Source organism: Dasypus novemcinctus, chromosome 20 (assembly GCF_030445035.2).
Source record: "Dasypus novemcinctus isolate mDasNov1 chromosome 20, mDasNov1.1.hap2, whole genome shotgun sequence".
Taxonomy (NCBI): Eukaryota; Metazoa; Chordata; class Mammalia; order Cingulata; family Dasypodidae; genus Dasypus; species Dasypus novemcinctus.
In genome coordinates this window covers 12,366,468-12,392,330 of record NC_080692.1, presented here as the reverse complement: position 1 = coordinate 12,392,330, position 25,863 = coordinate 12,366,468, and the positions used below count along the sequence as shown (strand labels likewise).

Below are 25,863 nucleotides of genomic sequence, written 5' to 3'. Positions count from 1 at the left end.
CCCTTTTTTTTGAAAATATGTCTGTTATAAATCCCCTGTGAATTTCTAAAATGGTGTATTATTTGTGATCTGCACTTAAAAGCTTATTTTTGGATGAAAGCCAGAATAAAAATTTTGTCTGTAAAAAAACTTCAGTATTCTATTTGTTGCCTATTCTATAGCAATTGTCTGTATAGATAGATTTTTTTCCTCAGGCATTTTGTAGAATACATATGTTGTATCAAGCTTAGCTTTGATCCAAATGATGGTAGGAACAACCTATCGCAAATTCAAGCACATATTCATTCTACCAGTTTATCAGCGCAGAGGAAATAGACTCAGAAGTCCCAGAGAAGGCTTTTCCTGGTCCAGCTGACGTAATATGTCCATGTCCAAACCGTTACTGTAGTCGTGGAGTAATGGCACCCTGCTTTGCCTCTTCCTGCGTCCTGTCTTAGAAGTAAGAGTAGGTGAAGCTTACTCAAGCATAGGGACTGAAAGTGGAGGAGAGAGAGGGCTGAAGGCAGAGGAGTTTTGGAGAAATGGATGCTGCACAATGGCACGAGCACAGCAGATGTCCATTCAACAATGTTAATGTTTGAGTTTCAAGTTTTCTACTTCTTCCCTGCCTAGATCTTCTGGAAGACTGAATCTAAAAAGCATTAAATGTCTCTGTGTGTGTATGCATGTCTTTCATGGTGCTCTAAACATCTATTTGCATCATTAGTTATTTGTGGATCTTTTTTCCCCATGAATTTCCTTGCTGTTTCCAAGTTCCTATGAAATAATATTAGGTACAATGAAATTGCTTAGCCCAATTTAATATTGTTTGATTTGGAATTTAAATTGATATGAATCATTAGCAACATTAAGAAGCTTTTTGAAGGAAAAGATATGTCTTAGAATTTTCACATTGAAATACATTGAAGATGCTCAATTAAGGCTTTGATAGAAACAACAAAATTTGTTTAACCTCATTGAATGTACATATTTAAAACCTGACATCAAGTTTCTATGGATTTTAGCACACAGGCAGTAATAACCCTGCTATGATTTGTAATCTCCAGCCATTTCTTCTAAAATATTTCAGCATTTGGTACAAATCCTTTGATTTCAGGTGTATACTTATCTGGTTTTATTTCTATAAATATGGGCTGTATCTAAAGTACAGTATTATACTAAAGTTTATTATATTTCAGAGACTTTTTTAATTCCCTTTAGAATTGATTTTTTTTCTAACAATAAAGATTAACTGCATATATTTTTAGTTTTAGTTTTTATTGTCAATTAACTGTTAAATCACTTCTGGCTAATGTTGAGCATTGACCTGTTTTGAACATAGTTCTAATGTATGTATTACTCAATGGAAGAAAGACTGATATATCTAGGTATGGAAGTGTGAGGCCTGCTAAAATAGCAGAGCATTTAGAGTCATTAATACTGTTAGACTCATTGGTTCTGTTTTAAGATAAACAGATTGAATTAAATCACAATTTTAAGTGATAAATGGCCGTGTTCTATTTTTTTTCTCATCTGACCACTCGAAGCCAAGTGAATAAGGCAGATTGTCTCACTACTTTTTAAAATTGTTTTCACTGTTTCGTTTATTTGGCTTATAATAAATATAAGGAAATTCACTTAGGCATTATGTTTGGACCACTTTGGAAATGTATTGAGAGATCAAAGATTCCCTCCCAATTCACAGTCTCTGTCATTGGACCCATGTTGCTGACACGGGCAGGGATGGGAGGGAGGAGGAAGAAAAGCATCAAGAGGTATTTTAAAAGGAATCTCATTCTGAGCTCGTATTCTTGGAGTCAAATCAAAAACAGTCCTCACGAAAGAAAAATTGTGACTGACTTTCCTTCTTTCTTGACACCCATCAGACTAAGATATGTAACTTTTCTTGCCCTTCTAAGCCATCTTTGATGTTAGAGGGTATTAGGAAGAACGTTGAGAGGATAAGGGGACCAAATTCTGAAGCAGCTCTCTAACACAACTAAAGTCTTTAAATATATAGAAGCTACAATAACCTTTTTTTCTTTTCTTTCTCTCTTTCTTTTAGACTGCTTACCTTTGAGCGTGAATCTAAAGTCAGAGAAAATTTTAGAACTTTTCTGCAGTATATAAAGACACACATGCAAAACACATTGGTTCAAACTCGCTCAGATGCTTTTTTTTTTTAATTCAATCTTCTTGTCATAAAAATCCTTTACATCCTAAAGAAACCAAAATGATTGTTTATTAAATATTTTATTAATGTTATTGTAGCTAATTTATTTCTTTGGAATATAGAAAAAGCATATCCTTTTATCTTGCTTGCATCTTAAGAGTTCAACAAATGCACCTTTTCTTTTCCAAACTCATCGTTAAAATCTTCACTCTCATTTTAGAATATCATTTTTTTTTTTAATCCTGTCTTTTTTTTTTTTTTTAAGATTTATTTATTTATTTAATTTCCCCCCCTCCCCCGGTTGTCTGTTTTCTGTGTCTTTTCGCTGCGTCTTGTTTCTTTGTCCGCTTTTGTTGTCGTCAGCGGCACGGGAAGTGTGGGCGGCGCCATTCCTGGGCAGGCTGCTCTTTCTTTTCACGCTGGGCGGCTTTCCTCACGGGCGCACTCCTTGCGCGTGGGGCTCCCCCACGCGGGGGACACCCTTGCGTGGCACGGCACTCCTTGCGCGCATCAGCACTACGCATGGCCAGCTCCACACGAGTCAAGGAGGCCCGGGGTTTGAACCGCGGACCTCCCATATGGTAGACGGACGCCCTAACCACTGGGCCAAAGTCCGTTTCCCTAGAATATCATTTTTATTATCACAGATACCCAATTAAATTCACACTCTGACAGGATTGTAACTGTCAGGAATATGACTTTCATACATAGAGACAGTCACTTATTTTGACCCACAAAGAAAAGTATGTGTGTGTATATGTGTGTATGGTATTTGCAAAGAAGATAATTCATGAAAAGCATGGTAATTTTTGGTGAAGACACACCAAAAATGTTTTCAAATTTTAAAGTGATAATGTTGGACTTTACCAGCATGACTTGAGTAATTAACTCAATTTTGTAACACTCCTATAGATAGAAATCTTAATCACAATCTTGTTCAAGTTCACTGAATGTTGATCCTTGTCATCTTTCTGCCCTTAATATTTTCTTCTTTTTTTTAGTTTTTTTTTTTTAATTTCTCTCCCCTTCCCCATCCCCCCACCCCGCCCCAGTTGTCTGCTCTCTGTATCCATTCGCTGTGTGTTCTTCTCTGTCTGCTTGTATTCTTGTCAGTGGCACCCAGAATCTGTGTCTCTTTCTGTTGCGTCATCTTGCTGCGTCAGCTCTCCGTGTCTGTGGCACCATTCTTGGGCAGGCTGCACTTTCTTTCACCCTGGGTGGCTCTCCCTATGGGGTGCACTCCTTGCACATGGGGCTCCCCTATGCGGGGAACACTCCTGCATGGCACGGCTCTCCCTGCACGCATCAGCACTGTGCATGGGCCAGCTCCACACGGGTCAAGGAGGCCCGGGGTTTGAACCGCGGACCTCCCATGTGGTAGACAGTCGCCCTATCCGTTGGGCCAAATCTGCTTCCCTTAATATTTTCAAATATCTTACATAACGTAAAAAAAGAGAAAAAAAGAAAAGTATGAGTGTATTTTTTATGGTTACCTTGCAACTTAACGTAGTTCCGTATCCAAGCATCTTTTACTAAGTAATCACTTGTCCTCTCTGGACTCTAGGCTCAGGGAGTAATGAAAGTGCAGTTTCATCTATGTCGAATAGAATTGTTTGATTTTGTTTGGTTTTGCTTTTCCTTTTCCTTACTCAAAGTACCCTTATTTTCTTAAGAGAGCAGAAGTCTTTTTGAAATCACAAAATCTTTTACAAGTTCTGACTCCAGAAAGTTTGGTTTTTGAAAAAAACCTTGAAAGTGCCCCCAGACAGCAGCATCATGGGTTTATATTTTTTTAAATTTGATCTGCCTTGAACAGATATTAATTTTGATTATATACATAGTACAACTATGTGAAAGGGGATAGATTTGGGAGGGGAAGTGTTTATTTGTAAAAATAAAATTTAAATTTTAAAATTTTAAATTTTAAAATTTAATTTAAAAAAGGGATAGATTTGTGAAAATGCTAAATTTGTCTCACATGCTGATTCTTCTGTTCATGAACATGAAAGTAAATAATCATAGAATCAAGAAAGTGTTAAAAAAGCCTTAAGAGGTACATTTAAAATTAAGGCATTTACTTCTACTAGAAAGCGTTAAGAGAGGCTTGGGGGAAATCCTCAGTTTTGAGGAATGAACAAGCATAAAGAGGGAATGTAACCATGGACTAAAGTAGACATTATTATTCTAGCAATGAAGAACTCGTATCAGTGATATAGAGGCAGTAGTCACCAGATGTTCTGAGGGGAGGGGAAGGGAAGAATAGGTGTAACATGGAGAATTTGGGGGACATTGGATTGTCCTACATGACATTGCAATGACAGATACAGGCCATTATACATTTTGTCAAAACCCATAAAATTGTGTGGTGCAAAGTGTAAACTATAATGTAAACTACAGACCATGGTTAGTAGCAAAGCTTCAATATGTGTTCATCAGTTGTAACAAATGTACCTCACTAATGAAAGATATTGTTAATGGGGGAAAGGGGGGGTGGGGGGGAAATCCCCTATATTTTTTATGTAACATTTATCATTTATGTAATCTAAAGGTTCTTAAAATATAAAAAAATAAAAGAAGAGGAGGTTTGGGGGAAGTAAAAAGTGAGTAGAATTTGAAAATGGAGAAATGTGAAGAGGAAAAATAAAAGGGAAGATTTATCAAGCCAAATAACTAATCTGCATTTTACCCTAAGAAATTTCAGTAATTTTCTATGAATATACTTGTACATATATGCCCTATCTTTACTTATTTATTTTAAAGATTTTATTTATCCCTCTCTTGTTGTTTGCACTCGTTGTGAGCTTTCTGTGTCTGTTCGTTTTGTGCTCTCTGTGTCTTCTCCACTTCTTTTTAGGAGACAGGGGAACCGAACCTGGACCTCCCACGTAGGAGGGAGGTACCCAACTGCTTGAGCCACATCCACTCCCTGCCCTATCTTTGTTATGTCTTATGATCCTAAATCATTCTGGATAAATTTTATATTACCAGTATTTATTTTTTCAGATTTTTTTTCAGTCACCCCCCTCCCCCAGATGGTTCTTTCATCTGTCTGCTCATTGTTTGCCTGCCTTCTCCAGGAGGCACCAACAACCAAACCCAGGACCTCCCACATGGGAGGCAGGTGCCCAACAGCCTGAGCCACATCCACTCCCTGTGGGCTGTGGCATCTGCTCATTTAGGTATCTGCTTATTGTGGCAGGTGCAGCATCTAGCTCATTGTAGCAGTTGTGACGTCTAGCTCATCTTTAGGAGGCACCAAGACCCAAACCTGGGACCTCTCTGGTTGGCAGGCACCCAACTGGTTGAGCCACATCTGCTTCCCATCAATATATTTTTTTAAGTTTTTATTATAAACATTTTCAAACATTAACAAAAGAGAGAATAGAATAATAATGCCCATATACCCATCATCTAGACAGATTTAACATTTACAAAGATTTTGCCATACTTGCTAATCTATTCCTTTTCTTTTTTTCCCTAAAGCATTTCATAACAAATTCAGGCCTAATGTCATTTCACCTTTACATACTGCATTATGCAGCTCTGAAATTATGGTCCTTTTCCTATATAATCACAATATCATTATCATACTTTGAAGGCATCAGTATTTTTCTTGGTATTATCTAATATCCAGTCCATATTCAGATTTCTCCATTTGTCTCCAAAACATCTTTTGATAGTTGGTTTGTTTGAATCAGGTTCCAAATCAAACGTCACTTCTTAAATACCTTTTAGTCTAGAGCTGTTCTTCCTTTGCTACACTCTCAGTTCCCCTCCTTTTTCCATCGCAATTGACTTGTTGAAGAAACCAAATCATTTTTCCAGTAGAGTATCTTACTTTCTGGATTTGTCTTCTTGCTTCCTTTAGTGTCAATTAATTTGTTATTCTAGCTTTGTAACAGGCATTTCGTTCTAAAGTCTTATAGCTCTAAAGGCTTGGTTGGATCAGTTCAACTATTTTTTTTTTTTGGCAAGAATATTTTTCTGCTGTATACTTCTTACTATATTGCATTCGTAAACACCTAACATCTGGTTATCACACTTAGTGAAATGGTGTAAAAAGTTCAGTCATTCTCTTCACATTTATTAGCTAGACTCTTTCTATAAAGAATAACTTTTTAGGAAGCGAATGTGGCTCAAGTGGTTGAGTGCCTGCTTCCCACACGGGAGGTCCAAGGTTCTGTTCCCCGTGCCTCCTGAAAAACAAACAACAGGCAGAACAAACGAAAATACCAACTCAGGGGAGCCAATGTGGCCCAGTAGCTAAGTGCTGGCTTCCCACATTCAAGGTCCCAGGTTCAATCCCCAGCCCCCAGTACTTCAGAAAAAAAAAAAGAAGAACTTTTCTTCATTAACTAGGGCCTTTGGTTACTCTGAAATACAGTACATACAGGAGAGGCAGGGTAAATTCTTAATTCTTTCCTTTCACTTGCCAGTCTTCAGTGCAAGAAACTGATGCCGTAGTTACTTCCAGTGGTGGTCAGTGAATTTAGTTTTGGGTAGGGGTATGCACACACAGATTCTCTCTCTCTGACATTATTCTTTTTAAATGTTTAAATTATCCCATCTTGGCCAATGGGAACTCATTTACCTTGTCTTCTGAATTTTGACCCAACCCCAGTAGTCTTTGATAGCTTTCTTACTTTCAGATATAAAACATTGCAGGTTTTTCCTGCCACAGATCTGAAATTAGCCATTCCTCCAAAGAGCACTGGTTCCTTTTAGCAGGGAGTGGATTTTAGGAATGGGGAGGTCATTGCTTCTAGGCCTTTACAGTGGACAGAACAAGGAAACATGTACTTTTGAAAAGAAAAATACTGGTATTTCCAATTAAGCTTTAACATCATTGGGCTAGTACTTAATACCTTTGAATTTATTCCTGCATCTCTTTTCTTTTACATTAGAAATTTTGATTCTTAACAGCATTATGATAATCACTTAGCTTTATTCTATAAGAAGTATATAAAATAGTCTGAAAGTAATACCAAATAAAGTAAATCATTAGCTTTTTGTTTTGGTTTGTTTTTGTTCACTCTTAAAATAATACATCCGCTATGGATGTATAATCAAAATGCCATCCTAGGGGAGTGGAGTATAGCTCAGGGGTTTGAGCATCTGCTTCCCATGTACAAGGTCCCGGGTTCAATCCCCAGTATATCCTAAAAAGAGAAAAAAACCATCCTGAAGCCTCCAGAAATGATTTCATCTGTGTGGTTATGCCTCCGATGTGATATACAGTAAGGTTCATTCATTTTAATTTAGTTTCAGTTTGTAGGCAACTTTTTAAAGTTTCATAACATATAATAAAGATTTTCAAATCAGTAAGAAATGTATTGACATACCTATGGAAGCACTGTCAAAGACATGAACAAATAACTCACAAAAGAAGAAAATAGCTAATAAACATTTAAAAACTTACTTTACCATTGGTCAAGAAAGAAAATTCAGACAAGGATACTGTCCATTTATTACAATGATTCTCAAACTTGGCCATGTAGGCAATTTTTAAATTTAATTTTCTGAATCTGTAAAATACTACCTGACTCCAAAGTTGAAATTATATAATAAGATATATTCAGAGAAATCTGTTTTCCATCCCTTTCCTTCTACCTTTTACACTCTTTAACCTATAGGTTACCTTTTTTTTTATTTTTTAAAGATTTATTTATTTAATTTCCCCCCCTCCCCTGGTTGTCTGTTCTTGGTGTCTATTTGCTGCGTCTTGTTTCTTTGTCCGCTTCTGTTGTTGTCAGCGGCACGGGCAGTGTGGGCGGCGCCATTCCTGGGCAGGCTGCTCTTTCTTTTCACGCTGGGCGGCTTTCCTCACGGGCGCACTCCTTGCGCGTGGGGCTCCCCCACGCGGGGACACCCTTGCGTGGCAAGGCACTCCTTGCGCGCATCAGCGCTGCGCATGGCCAGCTCCACACGGGTCAAGGAGGCCCGGGGTTTGAACCGCGGACCTCCCATGTGGTAGACGGACGCCCTAACCACTGGGCCAAGTCCGTTTCCCTATAGGTTACCATTTTTGTTCGTTTTTTTTAAAATTATCCTTCCAGTATATCTTTTTGCAAATACGAATAAATATCCATCTTTACTGTTTATCTGAGTAGTAAGGCCTCTTTAGGATACTTTACAGATTTTGAACAGTTGACAATAGAAGTATAATCATTTGAGCATCTCCCTTGGAAGTGAAGATTCAATAATAGCTATGTTTTCCTCTAATTACTTTATGCAGTTTGTTTCATTTTCAAGTAGGTCATGCCTGCATTAAAAGATAAAATGTCTACTAGTTGAATATGTACTTGGGCTGTGACAAGATAAAATATCCATTTTATGAGATGAGACAGATATTCAAGAGGGATGCCATGAGCTTGAGGACTTAAATCCATTTACAGCTGTGTTATTATATAAATGCTAAAAGTTGAGCTGTGAGGATCAGGAAGACTAGGAATTAATGATTGAAGAGCCAACATAAAACTGATTCTCACATAATTTCTGCCAAATTCTGGGTTTTTATTTATATACATCAGCTAACTTGAATACTTGGTGTCTTCATTTTCTATTTCCACATAACAAAAGACCCCAAAACTCAGTGGCTTAAAGCAGTAAACTCTTCCCTACTTTGCTGTGGGTCAGGAATTTGGGGGGCCCTGGCTCAGCTCCCTTGTCAAGCTGCCGATGAGGCTGGAGCATCTGCTTCCAAGCTCACACACGGCTGTGGGTGGGACACTTTATTTGTCGCATGGGCCTCTTTGTAAGGTAGCTTCAGTGTCCTCAGGACACAAAACCTGGCTTCCCCTTTAGTGAATGATCAAGAGCAAGCAAGGGAGCAGCTGCAGTGCCTTGTGTGCCCTGGCCTCAGCAGCCACACCCTGCTAACTGCCCCACAGTCATCGGTACCACATTCATCCGGCCTACTGGAAATCAGGGGGGCCTCTGCAAGTGTGAGCCCTGGGAAGCAGGACCACCAAGCACCTCCGTGGGGCCCTCTACCGCACTTAGGCTTCGTGCTTCTGCCACATTTAAAATGCAGTAGGAAGCTAAAGATTTGGGGTGCGATGGTAACATTAGAGTGAAAGCTCAGTGACTTGGCTCTTGTAGGGCAGGGTTGTTTGCAAATACAACATGAGATTAGTAAAAATTTTAAATCTGAAGAAGTAAAGTGAGTTGTGATTCAAGGAATATCTTTTTTATCAAAGTGGTTTTTCTCCCAAATATTAAAGAACTTCCTGTTCAGAAGTTTATGTAAAATTCATGAAAGTGATTGCAGTAGTTTTTACTTGTGGCATCATTTTGTTACCATCTAAAAATGGCTGTTCACTTTGAGGGGTAAATGAGTAAGCCGGGGGAGGGAACTTGTGAACTTCCTATGCAGATTAGTAGCCAGTTATTCAGACCTTGATCATGTAGATGACCGGTTTCAGAGTGTTAGTACACAACAGCCAAGTAATGAGGATCATTTAACTCCCTACACAGACTGTCCAAGTTGTGTTTGCCTCTGTCTCAGAGCCTCTGCGAGGCTGGGGCAGGGCAGGGAGGACCGGTTCTCCACTGCCTTGTCAAGCTGTGAGTTTGCATTACAGGCCAAGCAGCTCATGACCCATTCCGTTTTATCTCACTGTTTTGTGGTAGGGAAACAGGTAAAGAAATCCTGCTGAACATTTCTCCTTCTGCAGGTTTTGATGAATAACACCAGTGTTTTTTAGCAGTTAGGGCACTGTGCTCAAATCCTCCAAAAGCCATAATGTTAGCAGCTTGGAGCCATTGTGGGCTGTGGCTGTGGGTGCGGTATATGTTACTCGGGGAGACATTTCTTATGGAACAGAAAGCTCAGGAGCAGAGCTTACTATGCAATTAAACAGGAGGGAAAAAAGTGATGCTTCAGGGAGAGAGACCTAGAGGAGCCAGACACTGGTTAGTAGTGTGAAAAATGAGGGTTCAGCAGTGAAGAAGGCCATCGGGACACCAAAATGCTTTTTCCAGTGATGGAATTAGGTTAAGTGATGATCGTGTATCTCACAAGTAGCAAAACATTTTATCATGTTTTACTGCTTATACATATGTTTTTGTCGTGTTCAAAATTGGAGAAAAAAATCAATGGATTTTTCTTAAAGTTTTAAACTTTAAGAAATACCAATCTAATCTCTTGAAAACACAGTTTAAGGATATGTTTTGTCATATCAACATCAAGTGCCCACTTTAATGTTTTTTCTACTCAGAAAATTCATGTACTATTTGCATACATCTATGCTTTGATTTTTTTAAAGGGGGTAATTTAATTGCACTGGAGGGGAAATATTAGGCACTTCAGAAGGATTGTTGTTATTATGAGTTTTTTTCATCAAAATGCCATTTCTCTAAACTGAAAAAATAAGAAGATACGTACACAGATATTTATTCCCATTGTTTCCCACCCATCCCTCTCCACTTATTCTGAGCCATTCTCATGGGTACCATTAGCAGGCCTTATAGATAAGAGAGAAATCTGAGAAAAATAGAAAAAATCAAAAGGGATTAGAAGAGAGACAAGTAAGGCAAATAATATTCATTATGTGTCGGGTATAGCTTAAAACAATGTGAAAGCATTGCAGAAAACAGAATAAAACCTTCATGAACTGATTGTACCTTGTGTTGGTGTGAAAAAGCATCCTTGGTCTGAGAATCATTGAGTGGATGAGGAATTAGAATCCATGCTGGCAAACACAGAAGTCTCAGTAGTCTTGCAACTCATTAAGTAGTGTGGAAGGAAGGTAGGCAAGATGGAGAGAATAGAGGAAATTGGCCTATATTTTTAAATATTTTAAATAGATGAAAATATCCAAAAGTAAAAATAATTGTTTTGTTGAATAGTCCTCCCGATAATATTGGGTATTATGCTTATTAAGTTGCTGAATATTTATTAAGACACTGTTTAATGGTACAAGTAATTCAAAGACAAGTAAGATACATGCCTCTTAGGCTCTTAAGAAATTTACTGCCTAGTATGGATGGTGAAGACAAATATGCAAATAAATTAGAATACAAAGCAACCATGGGCAGCACAATACTTTGTAAAGAAAGGAAGACCACTTAAACATCTAAAGGCTGTTCAAATTTACGGTTTTAATTATGTACAAACATAGCATAGTTACACAGTGTTCTCCTCCCTTCCCCATCTCTTGGCCCTTTACTTATTGACCTTTAATCTGTTAATGATGATCCATTCTTTAGAATCACTAAATTGTGCAGCTCTTTGGTTTTAGCTTGGGACTTTTATTCTACAAATTTAGGAGTAGACTGTGGTCAACATTTGTCTGAAAGGCTTTAGCCAAGCCATGGTTTTTCGCTGGTCAATTATTAATCAAGCACAGCATACATACCAAAAAGAGAACAAAAATTATAAGTGTACCCTGCAATAAAATCATTTTTAGTTCCCAGCCTCATTTGCGGGGAGGGGGTTGCAGTCATACACAGAGCTGGAAACATTCCTTACCTCTATCTGTACCCTGTTGTCTCATTTCCTCAGGATAAAGTTCCTCAAGTGAGATTGCTTGCCAATGAGTTTGTGCAATCTTAAGGTTTTGATAACCCTTCAAAACTAATGTACCAGCTGCCCTCCCAGTCCCCTCAACTTGACATTTTGTTGTCAATCTTTTGTATCTTCACCCAAAACTGAAAGGCACCTTATTGTTGTTTTAATGTTCATGTCTTTGATTACTGTGAAGGGAGGGCATTTTTTTCATGTCTATTGGCTATTTGTATTTCTTTCATTCTGTATTACCTGCTTGTATCCTTTGCTCATGTTTGAGTAAGAATGTTAGCCTTTTTCTTTTTTATTTGAAAAACTAAGGTCTGACAACTGAGTCATTTAGACTATTTGCATGATATAATTATTGAAATTTTACTTAAAATCCATCTTTGTATTCTTTATCTTACTATTGTTTCTTTTCCTTTACTTTCTTCCTTTCTGTCATTTTTTTAAAGAGGTGCTGGAGATTGAACCTGGGAGCTCATATATGAAAATCAGGCACTTAACCACTGAGCTATACCTGCTCCCCTGTCAAATTTTTTTTAATCAATCGGTTTTTCTGCATAGTAGTTTATAAGATATATATACTTTGCTTCTAATCTTTACAAGGATACCCCCAGAAATTACAATATTTTAAAGTTAATACCTTTACATCTCCTTCCAGATAATAGGACACAAGAATACTATTTACTCCCTCCTGATTAAATTTTTTTTTTTAAAGATTTATTTTTATTTATTTAAATCCCCTCCCCTCCCCCGGTTGTCTGTTTTCTGTGTCTTTTTGCTGCGTCTTGTTTCTCTGTCCGCTTCTGTTGTCGTCAGCGGCACAGGAAGTGTGGGCGGCGCCATTCCTCGGCAGGCTGCTCCCTCCTTCACGCTGGGCGGCTCTCCCTATGGGTGCACTCCTTGCGCGTGGGGGCTCCCCTACGCGGGGGACACCCCTGCGTAGCATGGCACTCCTTGCGCGCATCAGCACTGCGCATGGGCCAGTTCCACACGGGTCAAGGAGGCCCGGGGTTTGAACCGCGGACCTCCCATGTGGTAGACGGACGCCCCAACCACTGGGCCAAAGTCCGTTTCCCCTGATTAAATATTATTACAGTTATACATTACTCTGTAAGATAAAAACATTGTTTTATCTAGTCAATTTCTGTTTAACTTTATTCATATGTTTATCTTCTTTCTTCCTCTTCATTCTTTCTTGCATCTCAAACTTATATTGGGATCACCTTCCTCTGCCTGATATATTTCCTTGAGAACAGAGGTACTCAAAGTATGTTATACAGACTCCTGGCGGTCCCTGAAGCCCTTTCAGTGGGTTTGTTTTCATAGTAATACTGAGATGTCATTTGCCTTTTTCACTGTGTTGACATTTTCACTGATGGGGTAAGAGCAATGATGGTAAATTTCTGACATTTTAGCCAAATGAAGGTAGCGGCACGAAACTCTACCAGCTCTCATTGTTTTCCTTACTATGCACTCACCGTGAAAAATGCCAGTTTCACTTAAGAATATCCTTGATGATGCAGTAATTTTGATTAATTGATTTATTAAATCTCAACCCTTGAGTATACATGCTCTTTGTTATTTTTTTTTCTGGGGTTTTTTAGGAGGTACCAGGGAATGAACCCATGACCTCGTACGTGGGAAGCAGGCGCTCAACCACTGAGCCTTACCTGCTCCCTGCATGTTTTTAATATTCTGTATGATGCTATGGGAAGTCATGAAATAGGAAGGACTCATAAAACATTTTTGCTCCATACTAAAATATGATGATTTTATTGAGGAAAATCACTTGCCTGCCTATTTGAGTTACAAGGTGAACTCGCCACAGAACACCATTTTTACTTGAAAGAACAAATGACAGGTAAACAAATGTTATTCAGACTTTGATATTTGGCAGGCAGGTTCTAAAAAAATGAACAAAGTAAAGTAAGCCTGTTACTTCAAAGATAGTACCTAAGAGTACTTATTATAAATTATAAAATTCAAGCTTTTGTGCAAAAATTAGAATTTTGGAAAACTTGTATCTGTTACTCTGAACTTGACAGCTCCTCAAAAGAGATTTTTAATGAGATGGATGGTGATACTAATTTGTAATTTTGTTTTACTGTTATATGATGAAATGTGTAAACATTTGGAAGATCTGTATAACTAAGTGAACCAATATTTTACAAATGAAAGATGCATAATGTTATAAAATCATGCATGGGCTAAAGGTAATTTCAAAGTGCTGGATCAATGGATTTTAATGTAACAGAATATGAAAAGTTTTTTTTTTAAGAGTTATTTTATTTATTTCTCCCCACCACCTTGTTGCTTTTCACTTGCTGTATCTGCTCATCTTCCTTGTTTCTTTAGGAGGCATCAGGAGCGGAACCCAGGATATCTGATGTGGGAGGAAGGCTCCCAGTCACTTGAGCCACCTCTGCTCCCCACTCTGTTGTGTCTCTCATTCTATTTTTCCTCTCCACATCTCTTGTGTCATCTTGTTGCTCCAGCTCACCGTGGCCGCTCTTCACATCAGCTGGCTATCGTCTTTAGGAGGCACCAGGAACCTCTGCTCCCTGTTTTTATTGTGTCTCTCATCATGTTTTTTCTTCTTGTATCTCTTATTGTGTCAGCATGCCATGCCTGCCTGTTGCACCAGCTCGCTGTCTTCTCTAGGAGGCTCCAGGATCCGAACCAGCAACCTCCCGTGTAGTAGGCGGGAGCCCAGTCACCTGAGCCACATCCACTTCTCCAAAAGTTTATTGATATGCTTTCAGATTCCGCATTGTAACTAACTTTTAAGGAATTAACATTTGTTACATTTTGGTGCAGTATCCAAAAAGTCAGTTTTTTTGGTTCAGTTACATCTGCATGCATTAAAGTGATTTACGAAAGTATAAAACAATGCCATTCTTCTAAAAAAAATTTTTTTTGTCTCTTTTACCATGTAATGGGTTTGTTATTGAATTAGTAACTTTTTTATTTCTCTGTTTTCGTTTTTAATATGGTAACTATTGATAGCTATAATGCACAAAAACAAAAGCTCTTTCGATTTCTCAATTTTTAAGAATACAAAGAGATCCTAGGAACAAAAAGTTTTTTAATTGCTGCTTTAGAATTTCTTTCAATAAGTGTCTGCTGGTGGCAAAGCCTCAGATTTTACTTGCCCAAATATGTGTTTATTTCATGCTTATTCTTGAAGATGCTTTCAAATACAGAATTTATTTTTATTCAGCACTATGAAGATATTATTCCACTATCTTCTAGATTTCCTTTTTGCTGTTTAGAAGTTGGCTGTTCTTTGTTTCTTCCCTTTGGCAGGTTTTCAGATTTTTCTTTTTGTCTGTGATGTTTCATAGTTTCACTCTATGTATCTAGATACAGATTCTTTTTATTTATCTTGCCTGGGATTTGTTGGGCTTCTTAATTCTGGACTGGTTTCTGAAGAAGTCTCAGATAGTCAGTTAGCCTCTGCCCCATTATCCTTCTCTCTCATCCCCTCTTCTAGAATTTTGATTAAATATGTACTACTTAGACCTTATTATTATATCCTCTTTGCCTTTCCGATCTATATTTTTGATAATTTCTTCTGTACCATCCAATTCACATTTCTCTCTTTAGTTGTTTCTGATCTGCTGTTAAACCTATCCATTGAGGGTTTTTTGTTTTTTTTTAAGATTTATTTATTTCTCTCCCCTCCCCCTGCTCCAGTTGTCTGTTCTTTGTGTCTATTTGGTGCGTGTTCTTCTTTGTCCACTTCTGTTGTTGTCAGCGGCACGGGGATCTGTTTTTTTGTTGTTGCGTCATCTTGTTGTGTCAGCTCTCTGTGTGTGTGGCACCATTCCTGGGCAGGCTGAACCTTCCTTTGTGCTGGGCAGCTCTCCTTACGGGGTTCACTCCGTGCACGTGGGGCTCCCCTATAGGGGGACACCCCTGCGTGGCACAGCGCACCCTGCATGCATCAGCACTGTGCATGGGCCAGCTCCACATTGAGTTTTAAATTTCATTTTCTGTATTTTTCACTTCTGGAAGGTCTGTTTGATCTTTCCAAAACTGGTAGGTTACTCTATAAATTCCTATTACCTACAGGTATTTTTAAGCTTGTTTTTTTTTTTTTTTTTAAACAGTGTCAGCAGTTGTTTTATTGTGTAGGTACTCTAATATGTAAAGTCTTCAAGGGTCTCCTTATACTGTCTGTTATTCTTTTTTTTTCTGGTTCTCTACTTTTCCTCTGTATATACCTGATTGTCTTTGATTATATGGTGCTTTTTTCTTAAATCTGTGTTAATAATAGAAGGCCTATATTTTAACTTACTTCCTTTCAGGATGATTTGTACTGAGTGTCTAGAAGTACTCCAAGTTAAATATAGAGTACTGAACCACCAGAACTGAAAGTTTATGAGATTCTGATTAATCCTTACTCTATAGGTGTAGGCCTTTGGGAATCCCAGCTTGATGTGGAAAGGGAGTCCTATTAGGATTTCTACTTTGGGTAGGTCCCGAGCTCTGATTTCTTCTGTCCTCTTTATCAAAACCAAAGATCCGATTTGCCATAAGCAAATGCAAAAACAACTATGTTATCCTTACCTTTCTGGGTTCCAGCACCCTTGTATTAAACCATTTTGAGAAACTACTTCCAAAAGTAGCATGTTTTAACATGGTTAGTCTAACCATAAAAATAGGGAATGTTTGCCATAGTAATGCCTTTGAACTGCTGCCTTATAAGTAAGGCAAAATTCATTCAGTAAGCATTGAGAGGCAGTATCGTATAGTGGTTAGAATCAGGGTTGTAGGACCAGACTGCCTCAGTTTAATTCTTGGCTCGGCCTGTATACTACTGTGTGAATTTGTGCAAGGTACTTCATCTCTCGGGGCTTTGGTTTCTAGGAAGCGTTCAATATATATTCACTATTAGTGTGTTAAGCATTTACTGTCTCCTGCACAAACAAACCTATGTTAAGTTCTCTTGGTCTTTGGATATTTTCAAGTTGGGAAGGTAATCTAAACTTGCGTAGCCAAGTAGAGCACAATTAACGTTAGTTAAGCTGTTTACTTAAATAATGATGGAATTTTGAAAATAATTTAATGTTTTATAAACTTCTGACCACAATAGCAAGGAATCAGTGCTTCTTAGTGAAGGTGGTATCTAAACCAGGACTTTAAGAAAGTGGAATTGTACAGTTGACGATGATGGCATGGGGTTATCACAAGCAGCAACTGTGAATGCAGTGTTGGTGCTCATACCTTAAATGTGTATATAGGTTTTGAGGTGGTTCCTTATATTCAAGTTCTCACTACAGCCTATGAGGCAGTTATTTTTATTCTCCACTTTGTTGATCAGAAAGGCAAGGCCTGGGAAATTAAGTGTGGAATAGCAGAATGAGATGGACTGGTACACTCATTCTAGAGGAGGCAGTTGGGTGATTAAAGGCAAGGATGTATGACCCAGCAATTTTGCTTCTAGAAATATGTCCTAACAGAAATTCTGAAACGTGTTTACACATTTAACTTATAAATTCACTGTTGCACATTAATAAAAGTGAAAAAGGAAAAGTAAGCTAACTGTACCTTAGTGGGACAATGGAAAACTGACTTATTTATACCAGGGAATACTATGTAGCAATTAAAAATGATAAATAAATAAAATAGGTCTATATATATTAGCGTGGATAAATCAAAAGACAAAACTAAGTGGGATAAGCTAGCTCCCAAGGATAAATATAATGAGATGTTTATATAAAAGTTAAAACACACAAGTTAATAGGATAGCATATACTGTTTATGGATTTCTACAAAGACAGAAAAAGTATGTAGAATAAAAATACAAAAACATACCCACCATCTTTAAAACAATGGTTATTTATTGGGGAGGGAGGGAGAGAGAGCTGATGCGCATATAACAAAGGTATGATTGTACCTTAGCTATTATATTGTTTTCTCTATGCAAAAAAAATATATTTTTTTTTCAAATAAAGAAACTTAAAAGGAAGAAAAAAAGAATTTTGGACTCAAATAGGCCTCGGTTTTACTCCTGGCACTACTACTCTCTAACAGTGTAAAACTTACCCAGATTCCTTTATCTTTCTGATTCTCAGTTTTCTTATCTATAAAAAGGGTAATCATAAGTTCTCTGAAGTTGCTGGGAGAAGTAAATGAGATGATATATGTAAAGTGCATAGTATAGTATCTAACTTCTTATAGGCAATCAAGAAATGGTATTTTTTAAATGACTTATCCAAGATAACATATAGTCTATGGCAGATCTAGCATTTGGACTCAGATATCCTGACTCTGGGTCCAGAGTCATATGAATAAGATATTTTTGATGAAGAAACAGATTATTGCTGTCTAGCTCTAATTATTAGTTGGTAACATCACCAGGGAAGTCGCTGTTTTACTGCTAGGGAACCAGACCGCATTCGTGCTGTGTTCCTCGTGCCTCGTAGCCCTGGTGAGAAGCTGCAGTCTTAAATGCCTGGCAATCAAGCCAAATCCAGAAATGAGAAAAATCTTTAAATTTTTATTTTTCAATAGCACTGAGAGTATAAAAAATTAAGAAACATTGGAATCGAGAAGAGAAATTCTAGCTTTTTTAAAAGTCGCTTTGGTCTAGGTTTTATTGTGGTCTCTAACAACCCCAGAATCTCAGTGGCTGCCAACAGCAGATGTTTATTTCTCCCTCACGTTACATGTTTGTCACGGCCCTGCTCCGCTCGCCCTTCACGCTGGAACTCGAGCTGAGCCAGCAGCCCCTTCTGTCTGGGACATTAGAGACCCAGAGCAGACAGAAAAGAGAAGCAGCTCGAGTCTCTGACGGCTCTCGGGCTCTCCCCCGAGCTCCTCAGAAGTAGCCACCGGCCTCTACTCCTGGTTCACCGGCCAGAGAGGTTACACGGCAGATGCGAAGTCAGGCCCACGGGGAGGGGAGTGCAGCTGCCAACAGCAGGGATAGTTAAGCAGTGCGTCACAGGTACTCCAAGATCACATCTATTTCTGTGAACAGTGCCTGGGTGTTGGCTGCTAAAAAAAAAGTCTAGACATCTGGTCACTGAGGGAAAATAAGTATTCGGCTGAATGAGTTGAGAGGTCAACGGATGAAGGTCCTTGAATTCCAAGTTCCTTAGTTATCTCTGGATTCTTAAAAAAAGCTTCAGCTCCTAGAAGGAGAAAGTTCATTCGTGATCATGTTTTTATAAAGATTCCACTTGATTAAATTATCCTATTTTTAACTTCTCCTTTTCTCCCCCACCCCCCTTTTTTTTTTTAAACAGTGTCATCAGCAAAGTCGTTCCAGCGCCAGAGGCTAAGCCGGCTCCTTCCTTGAACAGACCCAAAAGCCCGCCGCCGGCCCCCGCGCCGGCGCCCGCCCCGCCGCACCTGCCGCCCGCGCCGCCCGCGCCGCCGCCGGCCCCGCCCGCGCCCGCGCCGGCCCTGCCGCCCGCGCCCGCGCCCGCGCCCTCGGGGAGCGCCAAGGCGCCCGTGCGCAGCGTCGTGACCGAGACCGTGAGCACTTACGTGGTGCGTCAGGTTTTGTTTTCGCTGCACCTAAGAGGTCACTTAGGCTTGTTACTCCTTTATCATGAAGATGTTCTCAATTTAAAAGACTTGTCATATGGATCATTATAGAATTTCAGAGGCTGGTAAGGTATTTTCACTGCATGCAGTTTCAAGCTTTTGGAAATCCCCTGGCTGAAAAGTGTTACCGCACAATGTTTTCAGCTACTTGGTTTCTGTAAACAATGGCAAAGTATTGTTTTTCTTTGTTTCAGATTGTTTTGAAATATGACTGAATACATCTATTCAACAGTATCAGTGTACAAATATAGAGATAGTGATATTCAAATCCCATATTGAATTCTTGATCCAGCCATTAAATTCTCTTTTTAAAATGTACCTCATGTACACAGATCTTACGGGCCAGCTAACGAATTTGAGCAGTCTTCACAAGTAACAGCACTAATTATGGTATTTCTGTGGCTATGATCCAAAATATGCCAGTGCTTCCATATCAAATGAAAATGAACTTTTGGACACAAAGCTTCCGGAGCATCCAAACATGTCCTCAGATTGTAAAATTCACAATGTCGATTGAGCTCACTTTGTTCTGGGACTGTTCTGAGGTGTTTCCCTGGACTTGAGCACAGCAGGGATATCAAATCTGGATCCAGCCTCCAGGAGCTTGTTCTTAGTCAGACCCCACAGTAAGTCTAGTGAAGAAGGGCTCTGTATAAATATGCTCTTTGGGCACTGGAGAGCGACACACAAGCAAAACAAAATGTTTTGGGCACATAAAGGCCTCCGTGTGCCAAAAATGTGTGTGGTGACACGTGCACCTGGTGACAGCTCTGGTCTGTGGGACAAGGAATCTGACTGGAAAGTGGCCGGGTAGGGCTTCTGATATTTGCTGTTACAAACTGAACACATACCATATCTCTTTTAGGGTTTTGATAGGAAATTTCAACAAATCATCAAATATTTGAGGCATTGTAATGATAAATTTAAGAGATTCTTAAATGTATTCAAGAGAGGATATAAAGACATGAAAATTAAGAGAAAAATGTTAAATTACCAATTCAAGACAAAAATAGAGTATGCATTACCAGGTACAATGGATGTGTCATGATGATGGGAGAGAGTGTTGCTGTGGGGGGAGTGGGGGGCGGGGGCGGTGGGGTTGAATGGGACCTCATATTTTTCATAATGTAATTTAAAAAAATAAATAAATAAATAATTAAAAAAAAATAGAGTATGCAAAGGACCAGTTGCTATAGGTGTTTAATTTAGGAAACGGCACCCCAAGATGGGTTCATCAGGGAAGATTTTTATATTTAACCTCCTCACTCCCTTGCTCCATCTGTAAGTAAGGCTTGGTGTCAGACTAGATCTCTGGGGTATGTTCTAGCTCTAACATTCTGATACCCCAGTGGAATTTGGAGCTAGCTCCCTGGAGAAGGATCAGATTTGAATAGACAGTGTGGGGGGAAAGAGCCTTCTTTCTCCTAAAGAGACACTTTGTGCACAGAGGATAAAATGTGTGGTTTCGAGGAATGACATAGACTTTGGAGCAAAAAGCCAGATTGTCACTGCCTCGAGTGTGATGTCAGAAATAGCACTTAAATTCTGTGAGCTCCACTTTCCCCACCGTAACCTATCCAAGGGTTGTTTTGTGATGATTAAACAAAGTAAGATGTCTGAAAGAGCTTAGTAAACTGTGATGTGCTGGATGTTAGCTATTATGGGTATGGCAGCAAATTTCTCATGCAGCACACAGAGGCCCTACCTTCTGACTTCAAGAAAGGTCAGCCAGCAGCAGGACTGGCCATGCACGGGAGCCGAGGGCAAGGGTGCTGGGCCAGCCTCAGCCCCCAGACACTGGTACATGGGGACTGGTGGTCTCTCCCCGTGTTTCCTTTTTTCTTGAAATTCGAGTGATTGGGGGTAGGACAGGGGTGTAGCTGCCCACAGATTTAAGAGGCTTTCATATCGATGTGGTTTGCCTTTGTAGAGACTTTTCAAAAATGATAGGCCTTAAAACGAAAACATGGATATAATGAACTATATATCCCTCCAACACACTGCTCACACACAAACCATTTCTTTTTTGCATCATATAGGCAGTGTGATATTTGAAAGTTTGGGAAGAAACTATAAACTTACAAAAATAAACAGACTGAAATGATAAGCGGTTTTATTGTAAAAACATTTGAAGCTCAGCTTCTGGTGGTTGCTGTTTCTGAATGCCGGTGGTAGAATTGTTTCTTCTCACCTACTCTTGTTAATACGGGATTTGCGGAAGTGCTACAGTTAGGGATGCTTCCTCTTGGAACTGCTAACTGAAGTAAAATAAACTGCAGAGCACACAACATTAGTAGCAACACAATGTTTAAATGTGTAGCTGTTTTGGCCTCCTGAGCCCCTTGTTTCATTTGCCCTTTAGTTGATTGCACTTTACTGAAAATGTCATAAAGGGAATGGAAAGTTACTTAGTAACAACTCTTTTATATCCTTGATCTTATCAGCTAGTTCAGGAGAAGGGTTTGGCTAATAAGTAATAAGGTGATACAGGCACATTTGGCTGTATATATTAATTCTATGCCAGTGAATGTGATTGAGGAAACTACGTATGGTTGAGCTCTATAGCGTTCAAAAATGTCAATTGTTACTGCCCTAAAGACCCTAATAATTAAGGATTTGTGTGGTTACAGTAATTTTTTTTAGAGAAAGGGGGTTATAGGTCATATTGTTCACAGTAATGATTATAAACTGCTTTGTTCTTTCAAAAGGCAGTGTAGAATATCAGAATTCATTAGAAATGTCTTATCACCAAGGACTTTTTAGCTGTTTTCTTTTTCATGTCATCCTAGTTTAGGGATGGCCATGATCATGGCTTTAGTGAAGTGTTAATCTACTATATATAATTAAGTTTTATCTGTTTATTAGATTTACAGTATAAAGTAATGATTCTTATTCTGTCCTCTTTTTGGTTCTTTTTCTTTATTCCATACCTGAATTGGCTTCTTCCTCCTCCAAAAACATCAGATCAGAGATGAGTGGGGTAATCAGATCTGGATCTGTCCTGGATGTAACAAACCTGACGACGGAAGCCCAATGATTGGCTGTGATGACTGTGATGACTGGTACCACTGGTAAGTGGCCAGGGCCCCGGGCACACCTGCGGGCGTGGCCTCTTGGCGGTTGGGGTCGCAGGCACGTGTACTGGGCATTGCTGCGTGACGGCAGCTCCAGTGACCCTCCAAGAGGATAAATTCACAAATTAGATGAGGGACTCTGGACCGCCCTGGAACATCTCCCAGTTCAAGTACTCTATAGCAAATGCACCCTAAAACCTCTGAGCCCTGTTTCCCTAGTGTAATACTGACATAATACTTGCTTTTTAAAAGTATTTACAGAAAATAATCCTAAGTAAAATATAATTAATCACAAAAAGCGACTTTTTGGACCACTGTTTTTGAGCCTAAATTCCAAATATTTTGCATAGCTTATCTCCTTCTTATAAAAAGAAATATAGGGCTTTCCCTTTCCTCTCTTTCCAGTGATTTAAGAGCTGCAGCACTTGACAGTAAGAGGTGACCCCTCTGTAGACATGGTACAAACCACAGAAATAGAAAGCTCTCTGCTTTTCAGAGCTCTTCAAGAGCTCCCCAAAACTGAAGAAGCACTATCAAAATTAATCAATAATCTTCCCATTTTATCAGATACAAAAAGATATGAATTTGTGATATATGCACAATAAAATAAAATAGTTGCTCAAAGGAATTATCATATTCCTGGCTGAAAGGATGAATGAAATAATTAACTTCTCCAGTAGGCCAATGAAAAGGGGCATTATGTTAACAACAATCCACATGCCCAACAATAGTGCTCCATAATTAAAGCTGTTTAGCCTTGATTTCTGGTAAATATAGAATCGACTTTATAAATTATTTTAAAACATAGAAAGGAAAAGAATATATCAATAGCTTGTTTCTCCAAAATCTTTTTTAAAGCACTTTTATTGAGATATATTCACATACCATACAAATCTATCCAAAGTGTACAACCACTGGCCTTTCACATAATCACAATGTTGAATGCGTCACCACAAAAAACCCTTCGAACAATTTCATTACTCCAGAAAGGAAACTTCCACACCCCTCAGCAGCCACCTCCACAACATCTTTCTTGTCTTTGTTCTTGTTGTGCAGGCCCTGCGTGGGAATAATGGCCGCACCACCAGAAGAAATGCAGTGGTTCTGTCCCAAGTGTGCCAACAAGAAGAAAGATAAAAAGCACAAAAAGCGGAAGCACCGGGCGCACTAAGGCTGCAGGTGGCCCGAGTGTGCAGGAGCAGCTCAGGCTTCTGTCCCGACGCCTCTGGACGGGAGTTGGTGCAATTCTGCCATCACATCTACCACCAGATTCTTCGGATAATGAACCTTGGAAGGTCGAGGGCAGGAATTTGCCATCCCTCTGGATTTTCCCCTTCTGAGACAGACTGGCCCCTGTGGGCTCCTGGTAGTGTGATTAAAGAGACACGCAAGTGGGTCCACAGCAGAAGGACAGCCACGCCTCCGTTCTTCTATTACCAGTGACAAGTATTAATAATAAAAACAAACAACCAACAAAGAAACAGACATCTTCCTTCTTGATTTTCTTTATTCTCTCCGGGGCCTTGTGATTAAGGTACTAGATGAGATGATAATGTGTAAACTGCCTGGACCATAATTTAAGGATGTCATTAGCTTGTACACAGTTTTCCCTCTGCAGTAAGAGAATCATAATATTACAGAAGAAGACTCCAGTTGGGGTATTGGTAAATATTTTTGTGATGAGAATATATGAAGCTTTACCCCACCCCTCGTTTTTAGTACTAACATGTAAAATGTTCAGGTTTTTGTGAAATACCTTATATTTTTTAAGAAAAGGGTTTCTATCATGTCCTGTTTACTTTGGTGCAAATTATTTTTGTTTACTGTAACATATTTTATATCTTTGTTGCATTCTAATTTTGCCCTTCTTAAACTGCTGGAGTCTCTCCTCAATGCTTGTACATTTCATCAACTTGTATAAAAACTCTTCATATGAAAAGATTTCCCCTAATGTAAATAATAAATATTTATGAAGTAGTTATTTTTTAAATTTTTATCGTGCTTAATTCTGGCTTTCTCTGAAATCCCCTGTGATTTCAGCCATGTCTGTAATGACTGCTGTATATAAAGCAAAGAAGGCTGGAAAAAAAGAGCCATAGTTCACAGTAATTTACCTGCAGTTGCACCTGTGCAGTGCCCAAAACATTGTGCAAAAAGGACCCTAGCAGTTGGAAGGAAAACAAGGCAATTTAAATTTATAGTTTACAATTTGAAGTTGTTTTGTTTGTTATCTATTTTCTCTGTAAATTTATTTTGCTTATTTCTATTAAAAGGACATGTAGATTCCATGAAAGTAAAAAAAAACAAACAAACATATACTGTAGCATTTTGTGTTTATATTGTTTTATTTCTGCAAAGCTGTTAACACATTGATATTGTGGTTTAAGGCTAAAATGAAGTATATTATGAATTTTTTAAGGAAAACTCATCAAATTTCAGGGTATCACAAAACTTTATTATATTACTATGCTGCCCACTATTTATTATATGTTACAGATGTCTGAGAGGTAAACCAAATATTTTATTTTTAATGTAAAGCATCAAATTTAATTTTATTAGCATATTTTAGCAACTTTAAAATAAATATGAACTCTTACTTGATTTTGACATAATCCCAATTTGGGCCGGTGTGATGGATATCTTGAATGCCAGAATATGGGCTTTGAACCTATTACAAATCTATTCATAGAAATTGTGATTTTTTTTGAAATGCCAAGTAAATTGATATTCATGTATGAATTAATCATCTTTTAAAACATATTCTGTGGTTAGAGAAATGAGGTTTTCTGCCATGAATGTTAATTTGCAAATCAATGGAAATGGACTAGACCTTCTAGGAGTGCAGTATTACCTTGCGCTTCTTGTTGTGGAGGCCAAACTTTTTCTATCCCTGCAAAGAAGCAAAGCATACACACACACACACACACACACACACACACACACGTTGATATGTGTGGTGTTTTTGTTTTTGTTTTTTTTTATTAATTTGAGATAATTCTAAACACTTTATACAATTTTTTCACATGCACAAATATACCCATTAGTGCTCTTTGGAGAGGGATGAGGGTGGGGGAAGTGCAAAATAAAGATTATTGGCTATTTCATAGTTTGCTTTTCCATTTTCTTTATTTAGGATTTAGTTCCTTGAGGCATGGTCAGTGGATCTAAAGTTGCCACGATTAAGTGAGCAGGACATGCTACTGCTATACAAATGGAGGTGCCTGTATATAACTTTCCCCCCAATCCAACTGTCAGAGAGACTTCAGCCCACACTACCTTTAAGGAATTTCAATCAGTTTGTTGTCCCTTGCTATTTCATGGTTGCTTTCCTAAATCCAGTTCATGATTTTATAAATGGTCTTTGCAATAATAAAACCAAAGAATCATTTTCAGGGGCTGGATAGCTCAAGGGATTAGTAATGGAATACAGAGCCTTTCACCTCTAGGTCAGTGAGTTGGATCCAGTCCAGGTCACTAGAGACCAGAAGTTGTTACCGTCTTACGACTGTTCAGTGGCCTGTGTGAAACGAGCTGGTGGCCGCGGTCTCTAGTGGATGGCTGTC

The 25,863-nt window shown here is 38.7% G+C and overlaps 1 protein-coding gene across 1 annotated transcript in view; it reads left to right on the top strand.

The window, feature by feature from the left end:
- TAF3 (TATA-box binding protein associated factor 3) overlaps positions 1-25,406 on the top strand; it is a 203,301-nt gene extending 177,895 nt beyond the window's left edge. The window contains exons 5-7 of the mRNA XM_004447154.4: positions 18,923-19,169; positions 22,191-22,297; positions 23,357-25,406. Of these exons, the coding sequence (XP_004447211.2) occupies positions 18,923-19,169; positions 22,191-22,297; positions 23,357-23,471 (469 nt within the window). The 3' untranslated portion in view covers positions 23,472-25,406. The remainder of the gene's footprint in view (positions 1-18,922; positions 19,170-22,190; positions 22,298-23,356) is intronic.
- The last annotated feature ends 457 nt before the right edge of the window (positions 25,407-25,863 follow it).